The following is a 9634-nucleotide window of genomic DNA, read 5'->3' on the forward strand; positions in this document are numbered from 1 at the left end:
GTAGAATTTTACCCTCCTTGCGGTGACACTATAAATGCCCTACGGGTTGATACAAACGTATATATATGGTAGCAGGGACTCTCTGCTCATATGCAGATGGTGTATTTTTAGTTTGCAGCGGACCAAGCTTGGGCGTCCGTCTGAACTGGCACTATCGTCTAGTAGGTCGTCTGGTGTCATCATCGATTGACTGTAGAGGTGATCCTTACTAATTGTGACTATAGTGTACTAAGTGTGTAGCACCACTTGGAGCTTTCTCTTAAACGTGCCGTTATTCATGGTCAAGAGTATATATATGTCTATACTAGAGTGTGGTCGACAACAGGTGATGAGACATTAAGTTCTAATAAATCATTAAATCTTTCCTACGCGCCTATTCGTCGATTTGGCGTGGGCTTTGTGGTTTCGGGCGTTTTCAGTTTCTTTCTAATACTGGGCGCTTGTGTATCCTCGTTATATATATCGTTTCGCTGTTCCTCCTTCATCGGCTATACATAGTTCCATCAACTATTCTCACCATCTTGTATGGTTTACTTTACCTCTAGCATTTTTATACTACAATTCTTGCCTTTAACTTCTCTCGTTATGCATTCTCTCAACTCGTTTTTTCTTGTTTCTATTCATATCTCTCTAGGACTCTCACAAGGTACTATGAATATCTTGGTATTCTAACACATGGACCTCTGTCTCTTGGCATTCTTTCCCTTTTTTTTTAACTGCTATTAATGTTCTAGACGCTCTTCTTTGTATTATTGCTCAACTTATCTTTTCACGTGTTTCAATTCTGATTGCTTCTCTCAACCGTTCTTTTTGCGTTGCTTTGTTAGTGCAACTTCACTCTTTTCTATATTCTTTCTCTCTCTTATTTGGAGTATCCTCTTACGGTCGGCAAGGGCTCTGTGCTTGGGAATGGACAAAATCCCACCTGTCTTAGGCGAGAGCCGCCCTAGCTTGGGCGTTTGATATAGCCGACCGAAAACTGCCCTGAGTGCGTTGGTGGAGCATAGGAAGAGACACTTAGAGACGTCAGGGTGAACCCGATCCTTTACAAGGGTAATGGTATGGGGCCTATGTTTACACAAAAGCGTCAGAGCCTCCCCCGGATCTAGGTTCCAGGTATTCAAGGGGTCAAACAGGCATTTTGAGACGTTATCTGACTGATCGTAAGGATGTAAGGGTATCAGCCGCGCCGTGTACATGTCAGTGGGTGAGGGTCACTCCTAGACTTTTATTGATTTTAAAAAGGCTTATTTATATTTATATATTATATATATGTATATCTATTCTTATTCTCTATATACTTGCCATACTCGAGTACTCCCTGATCGTCCCTTGTATGGTCGGACCTAAAGGGAGCGATTTTCCTTTAAAGCGTTTCCACTCACGCTTCCCGTAGGTGAGCATTAAACATCGATTTTGGTCTTCACAGCTCTCGGTTTCCGTTAGTGGGATCAATCCCGACTCAACTTCTCCGACTGCTTTTTCCGGCCTGGGGCACCGTGTGCCCCCTTTTCCGTTTCTTTTAACTTCTTTTTCTTTCTTCTCTGCCTCAACCCGGCCATGGACGTGGACGACTAGCCCTCCAATCTTCTACGTCGTCTTTACTTTGACACACTCATTCGGTCCGACCAGACATGAAGAATCGTCTGCCTTAGTAGCAGGTCACGATAATCGTATGTGACAAGTTTATGTTGGAACAATAGCTCCTGGAGACCACTTTTGATCATTTGTCTACCCTCAGAATACTTTGATATGTTTATGCAGGCACATGTTATGTCTGTCTCACAATTTATGAATAGGGGTATCTCTAGATCTTAATTATAGATAGGGGTTGCAAACTTTCCCTCGAGCAATGAGCATGTGCAGGTACCAACAATCCCTTTAACCTTCGCCAAATTCGTGACACGCTTTGTGATTTCCTTATGGTGAATAATCATAAGCTCATGATTTGTCGCGAACATAGAAATAAATATAGAAACCCTGTCATACCCATGTCCACTATTTCTCCAAGACACTTGTTGTCATCCCATGTTATCATTCTCGTACCGTGTAATCTCCTAATCCATGTACGTGTAAACCCTGGTTATCGTAACGTGGTAATCTGCCTGTCTTATGTATGTGTAATCTCCTGGTCTTATGTAGTGTAACTCTTTATGTACCGTGTAATCTCTTGTCTGTGTTTTCATCTCCTGTGGAATGGGTCTCGAAGGTGTGACAGGGCTCCGGGGTGAAAAAAAAAAAAAAAAAAAAAATGGGGAAGAACCATGTGAATTTATTCAAAAACTTCATCAAACTGCGGGAGTAAAGAGACTTGTCAGTCTGAACTTTAAGTCGTAGAGATATTCCTAGACCAATCGAAAGATCTCATTTTGCTTAGTAAGATAAGGTAATAAAACAAAAATCGAGTTTTTCGACACATCACCATAGAATTCTGAGGGTGCGATTTGTTGTGTTTCATTCAAGATATTTTAACTAATTATTGGTTCTGTTTCATTCTTGCAGTGTCGTCTGTTTGACCTCCGTGCAGATAAAGAAGTTGCTTGTTATAAGAAGGATAGCATCTTGTTTGGTGCAACCTCCGTGGATTTCTCCGTCAGTGGTAAATGTGCTCTTCAACAGGTTGGATAGAGGGAATTGTAGCAACAGAGGTCTTATCGTCCCGAAATCAAAGATAAATAGGTAGGATTAGAAAAGGCAGACGCGCTATCAAACAAGCTAACTAGGCTGGCTAGCTTCTTAAAATGCAGCCTGTCACAGTACTCCAAATTTGACTTTGCTTTTTCTCAGGTCGTCTACTGTTCGCCGGCTACAATGATTATACTATCAACGTATGGGACTCTCTCAAATGCTGCCGAGTGAATCATCTAATGGGCCATGAGAATCGAGTCTCCTGCTTACAGGTGTCGCCTGATGGCACCGCCTTCTCGTCAGGCAGCTGGGATACTACGCTACGGGTAAGAAAGGTCGAGGGTTCGAAACCCCTGTGAAACCCGGAAAATATAAGAGCATTATTTATCTGATGAAGTTTTTCGTACATCGAAGTGTTTACCCCTTCATGTGAGGTTTACATTACAGTTTTAATTTCCCAAAGTAGCCTCCGTAGCGGAGTGGATATCACACTAGGCTTGTACTCCTTCGGTCCTGGGTTCGATTCCCGGCGGGGTCGAAGTTTTTTCGACTCTGTGCTTGGAGTTCAGGGTGCACTCAGCCTTGTAAGGGAAAGTTAATATTGTAAAGGTACATCGAGAATTAGAGGTATGTCTGAATCGGAACATTTCATCTGGTAATTTTTTATCCTCAAATTAATACAAGTGTCCGAATTTCTTTTTGTCCTCAAATTATGTAATAGATTTCTGGATCTGGCTTTCTGTTTCAGATATGGGCTTAATCTGGTCGACGAAACGTTAATTCCTTGCTAAGATACATTTCCAGAGTGAGTATTAAGAAGTTCCTTGCCCTGGTCTTCCTCAAGGAAGAGAACAGGAAGTTTGCATTTCTCCCTCTGTAGAACGTCAGTGTAGTCTCCCACGTCCCCTAATGTAAGTTTTATTTTAATTTAATTTTAAGTTAGTTAATATTAAAATACTTTCCTCCCTATAGGATGAGGAAAGTAAAAATAGGTATATGCAGTATTTGCTGAGGTCCAGGATAACCAAGCCAACTCAGGGATTGACTGTTTACTTCCAGGATCGAGGTAAATGTCTATTGAATTGACTCAATTTCGAGTTTACTCGATTTGGTTATCTCTATGTCTCTGATTATTTATTGGATTCTTTTCAAAATCATTCCAGCTTTGTTATACAATTTTTTCCATCTATGATATCAAGTACACAATAAAATTATTCAAGAATAACCGTAGTTATCCATAAAAAAGTGGGTAGCCATAATTTTAACGTTCAATCAATTATGGTCTAGTAACTAGTATTCAGTTTTTGTAACACATTACTAATATCTTTGTTTTGTTAAAACTTGACACTCGTTTGTTGAAATTATGCTATCATTTCTTTTGTAAATTCTTGAAAATTTCATATTTTTATCGGAAATGGAAGATAAAGAATAGGTATATGAAATGTTCTAGGACTCCTGAAATACATTCATCACAATATTCTTCCAACCCATGATGCCAATGCCACTGAATGAAACCTGTTCTGTTTCACCCTGTATTACTATTATTTCAATGATTACTTTATTTACATAGCTAGATGTATTTATATTTATCCCGTAGCCCTCATGTGTTTTAATTATTAATATTTTATTGTTTGTTTAACGTTACCCTGTTTCCATATTTTATTGTTGAATATCTATTTTAATTTAAGGTAGAAGCATTTAATAATTCCTCGTTCTATTTACTTATGCTAAGAAAATAAATGATTAGTCTCAAAAGAATTAATAGTAAATTGTATCTTTGTATGATTATTTTATCCTACACTTGTGATTAGGATTTCAATCGAACATATTGCTTCAGGTGTATTGCAGTAGAAAAATCATTTTATGACTAGGAGCTGCTAATAGGGCACGATAAAAAGTCATAATTGTAGCGCTATTTCAGATTAAAGAATTTATAGGTTCAATTTGTGTAGATTGTAGGGCTAATTAAGATTATGCTGCTGTAGATTGAATGGATCAATCAGAAGACAGATGTTCCATATAGGTTGTAGGATGAGCGAATTCCTCAGTTCTGTGTGATCTATTGTTTGGACATACTATTAATTAAACAAGATTCAGCAGCTGCCTTGCAGTGAATTATTCAACGATACAATAGTTATAGATTTATATGCTTGTAACACGGATACATGGCCTCTGCTCACTGGTTCAAGTGTTTATAGCAATGGAAACTAGAGAAAATGAGTACAATCGGCAATTTTCCACATAAAACCATTAAAACCTACAACAACACAAGTGTTGGCTCTACTTAATTGCATGATAACATTTTAACAGGAGGTAAATAAAGTAATTAAATTGTAATTTATCACGAAGGTATTGCGATATTGCCTCGTTTTTGGTTCCAACAGATGTTGTATCCTATGTACCTGCAGATTGCCTGACAGCGAAGAGTTTCACAGCTTTTCTTTTCCGTGGAGTTTTCCTCATGTATTGTACATTTCTGTTCTAAAAGAACGCAACACTTTGAAATAATACACGGGTTTCTTCTTTCTTTTGAATTGCACGAGTATATTAGTTGGGATTCTGCTGAGTCTAATATAAAGAATGAGTAGATCATTAATTTATGTTCTGTTGACTTTGAGGAGCATGTTTAATGTAAGTCAACAGTCTGACGCTAGCCATTATCTCTCATAATAGCGAACAACAAACTTCAACCGCACATTTGATATTTCTTCCCTCATCATTGTTAAGTCATTGACTGTCGTACAGTCCAATTACTGTTAGCGTCTGGTGTAACTGTTCGTAAGTTTTTTTTTCATGTGGCAGAACATTGTTCAGGTTTAGACTTTGGAATCATCTGGATTATCTTGGTGTAAGCTACCGTATATCGATATAATTTTGGACCAAACAATGGCGACTTCTATGTAAGCGATCTATGAAGAGAACCTCCATACTGCTATTATTTTAAATTTTATTCAATTTCTAGTGCTGTCCATGAAAACTTGATGAAACCCAGACGGTCTGAAATCTAACGAAGAAATGTGAAAGTCAATCTCAGTTAAAAATCCTCGAGATAACTTTTACAGATGCCAGCAATGGCGACAGAACATAAAAGACAGGTATCGAGGTCAGCGAGAAAATCAATGGGGCTTATGAATTGTTGAGAACACCCCCTCATTATCGGAAGAAAAAGAACCGTTCACATTCTAGCCTCAGAACTGAATGAAAAATGAGATATCAGGTGTGATAGACTGATAGCTATTGATATGTTTTTTATTAGGACATTACTCAACTCTTGACTTCTTTAACTACATATAGGTATTATTTGATCTGTTTTTATTATTCTCCCCAATTAATAATTATTGTAATTTGTATGGAAGTCTGATTATGGTTCCGCGTGTGTTAGGTGTTACATCTGTTATGAGTCGTCCACTGACAGTGAGTAACAATACTCGTGCATCGTTTTTGAAGTCATTTTTTTTTTCTGTTCCGCTAAAACCTGTCCGTCTCCAAAATTTGCTGCTTACGTCTTCATAAACAGCTGTTTAGAGAAATTACATGGGTGCGAAACACCAAGTTGAGTGTTATACAGCAGACTGAAACTTGGGATTATGCGTCTAACTTTGATGTTACCTACTACTGTTAGGAATTCACAAGGTTGACTTGCAAGTGCATCATACCTACTGGGACTAGTGCAGTATTACTTGAAGAAATATCACTTTTAAAATCCCATATCCATGCTCTATTCTCTTTTTCCCTTGCGCCCTGAAAAATATTAATGTGAATGGAGCTTTCCAATTGAAAAGAAAAGTGTTTGAACTTACCTGAAGTGTGGTGCTTATTTATTATTCACGAGAATTTGCCGTGGCAGTTCAAGCATTTGAATTTTCTAGGTAGTGCTTAGAGGGGCTCCTCATCAATTATGAATCTTTGTATCGAACTTTTCTGACACTTGAAAACTCTAAGCGACCTAGAAAATTATTTGACACTACTCACCTCTAGTGTCGGTGTCATTTTCTCTTCGAGTTTCCAAGTCATTGTTAAGATTATTCAGTGTTATTTGATTACTAATGATTTTAAACCAGCATGTTTCTTGTTTATTTGTGTAGGTATATGTACTCATGTACATCGATATCACAGAAGAGCTGATTGACTGGAATTCTTATAACTGGTGAATGACAAGGATCTCCCATTATATTGAACATGTATTTTACTACATTTTAGCGTCAGCAATGTCAGCATTCAACCAATGTGTAACGCCAGCACGAAATAAGTCTATGAGGAACAAGTAACAAGTACAATGTACATATGGTGTGGGATTTCAACGGAAAACCATTCAGTTAAGGTGGGCCTGGGCCCGTGGGCCAGATACTCATGTTTCCTACAGACCTTCGCCCACTTTACATTTTATTCCGTTTGCTAATTCCCCCTCCCCCTCCAACTTCTGTAACTTCTAAGAAAGAAAAGAAAGAGAGGAAAAATTTGTTGGTATAAAAATATTAAATATTTGGTTCTTATAACAAATATAATAAACAAAATTACAACAATAGTATAGGTAGGGTTCTACTAGGGCCGATGATATCTATCTGGGTATAGTTGTATACCACTCAAAATGCTCTTAAGAAGCTGGCAGTAAAACACTGCACTACTAATAATGGATTTAAAGGAAAGAAGAGTTAAGCAAGTTGACGCAATGCTCCTGAATAAAAGGTCAAAGGAGTTAAGGCGCCTGAAAAAAAAAAGAAAAAAAATCGAAGGGTAAGAAGCCTATACTATGGAGCAGAGACATTCTTTCGTGAATTCTTCATTGGAGGGGAAAAACAGATTTTCTGTGCTGTGTCTTTCCACGATTGTAAAAGTCATTGAAAAATGAAAAGATAGCACTGAAATGCAAGAATACTACTAAATATTTTGTACAAAAGAGATATCAATGGGTTTCTGTTGTCATCACAAGGTTTCGAGCTGTCGTTGGGATCATGATCGTTAGGCTTAGGGCTCTGTATTGTGGAGATTACCATCTCCGGGTTCTAGTTCTAGTTTCTTTGTCGTTGGGATCTGGTTTTTTAGAATCCGTCTGTATCGTTAGGGTTAAGATCGGTGGGATATTATTTTATTGTTGTGTTATTGTATCGTTGGGATCTGATTCTGTATCGTTAGGGTTACTATCGGTGCGATCTTTATTGTGTGCTATCGTTGGGCATTCTCTGTTGTTGGGCTTGAGTCTCACCAGGCTCGGATATTAAGAAAGGGTGTATTCAGTGCTGCTCAATCTTGATGTTGGTTTCCCGGGGTGGATCGCCACACACACTCGGGGTAGGAGAGGTAATGATGGGCTGAGACTGTTGGGTGGAAGAGTTGCTAGACGGGGCCTGGGGTTTAAGGGCTGGCACCCCAGTCTGAACAATGGGGACGGGTCGTTCCGTGGTTTTGTCTTGCAGGGTCTGCAACAAGAAGGATAATATGTATAATGATGGAGGACTCCGTAACTCCAAATTTCCATTTAAATTTTGAAATGAAGAGACGACAGTAACTGATAGAATTCACAAGGTTAACCTTTTAGATAATTATAATATGTACGTACTCGTAATAAAATAGATCAATATAACACATTAACCAGCGATTCTCAACCGGGGCACGCGAGAGACCCTCCGGGGGTAGCACTCAGTATAGTAATGGTACACATTAACCTAGGTATGGGTACCCTGGAGTACGCGGACGAGAAAAAGGTTGACAACCGCTATATTAGCCTGTTTTAACAGAAAACTATACACTATTGATAGAGAAAGAACATTGAAATATCAGTGATACCATGGTAGGGTAGGACCTAGAGTTCTCAAGTTCCTAAATCCTAGAGCCTAGACTAATTAATTGGTTGATGCCCCCGAGGTTTGGTATCAGACGAACGAAAACTCCTGTTGTTTCTGTGAGGTAAAGGGACTCTATACAGTGGCGAAATTCATTTTGATCGGTGATTTGTACTTCAAATAGGTAACACGAATGATGCACATGCACATTAAAATCTAGACCCACAAATGAAATTTAGAAGCGATCCATCTTTACCCCCTGAGACCGTCAGAATTGAAAATTTAATTTAAGAGAGAAAAAGTAAAATCTTGTACTCACTCTTTTGGGTGCGGTGATGGTTAGAACTCCATCGGAAGATAGACTGGATGTAACCTTCTCAATTTCCACATCCTTAGGGAGGAGATATCTCCTCTTGAACTGACGGGATATGAATCCATGCTCATCCTCCTTCTCCTCATGCTTCCCCTCCACCAAGATGAACCCGTCCACGGTTTTGATGGAGATCTCATGGGAAGGGGCTTGGGACCGCCAAGGGATTCGGGTCCAGGGGTGTTCACCCTTGGGGGCACCAGCTTATAGTGGTTGCTCCCCTTTTGTTTCCAAAGGGTTCCCCATTGCCAAACCAGGGGGATCGGAACCCACCCTTGATATTTGTCCCCCTTCCCTCTCTTGTCGATTGGGAATTTGGTCGGGGGGATCGGATCGAACCGTCAAAAAAAAGGGTGTTTCCCAAAAAGGGGAGAGGTGAAAAATTTTCTTGTTCGTGGTTTCAGGGAGGTTTTACTTACGCGGTTTTCTGGGACGCCCACAGTCCCCTGCTTTGCGGGGGTTGATTGTAGTTTCGAATCGATGGCGTCTTGGTAGTATTTTTATTGGTTTTTCTTACCTCCCAAAAAAGAGGGAATACAGAAGGGCAGGGTAAGGGCCCGGGGCTTTCGGATTTTTGGCGGATTTCTTTGTTGTTTCTTAAAAATTACACCCAACATTTCGTATTTAACGCAACAGTGTTTTACAGTGAGAGGGCGAAAATTCATGTGAGGCGATTAAAGTACTGAAACCTGAACCTGGAGCTGGTGATTTGGGAGCCCGCTTTAGGGGGTTTCCAGGTTGGCCCCGATTGGCTGATGTGGTTACTCCAACCAGGGCGGATTTGCGGTTGTTGTTTTTATTAATGTCCGCAACCTAACGACCTGCACAAAGTTTGTTTGTTTAAGAGTGGGTTGCT

At 39.5% G+C, this 9634-nt stretch overlaps 3 protein-coding genes across 3 annotated transcripts in view; 1 reads left to right on the plus strand and 2 right to left on the minus strand.

Annotated features, from left to right (window-relative positions):
- The window catches only part of LOC103523532 (protein lethal(2)essential for life-like), a 3200-nt gene extending 2652 nt beyond the window's left edge, over positions 1-548 (minus strand). The window contains exon 1 of the mRNA XM_008488570.2: positions 540-548. Within this exon, the coding sequence (XP_008486792.1) occupies positions 540-548 (9 nt within the window). The remainder of the gene's footprint in view (positions 1-539) is intronic.
- A 1924-nt stretch (positions 549-2472) lies between these two features.
- LOC103523527 (guanine nucleotide-binding protein subunit beta-5-like) lies at positions 2473-4228 on the plus strand (the record flags this gene model as incomplete). The annotated part of the gene is made up of 3 exons (XM_017449255.2): positions 2473-2599; positions 2788-2954; positions 3377-4228. Coding segments are annotated over 3 exons (306 nt in total), but the record flags the coding sequence as incomplete, so codon positions are not given.
- A 2857-nt stretch (positions 4229-7085) lies between these two features.
- Positions 7086-9395, minus strand: LOC103523533 (protein lethal(2)essential for life-like). The gene is made up of 3 exons (XM_008488571.1): positions 9387-9395; positions 8728-8967; positions 7086-8045 (listed from the first exon to the last, which is right to left on the minus strand). The coding sequence occupies exons 1-3, from the start codon at positions 9393-9395 to the stop codon at positions 7860-7862; spliced, it is 435 nt and encodes a 144-aa protein (XP_008486793.1). The 3' UTR covers positions 7086-7859.
- Positions 9396-9634: the final 239 nt, after the last annotated feature.

Source organism: Diaphorina citri, unplaced genomic scaffold (assembly GCF_000475195.1).
Source record: "Diaphorina citri unplaced genomic scaffold, Diaci psyllid genome assembly version 1.1 scaffold25629, whole genome shotgun sequence".
NCBI classification, from domain to species: domain Eukaryota; kingdom Metazoa; phylum Arthropoda; class Insecta; order Hemiptera; family Psyllidae; genus Diaphorina; species Diaphorina citri.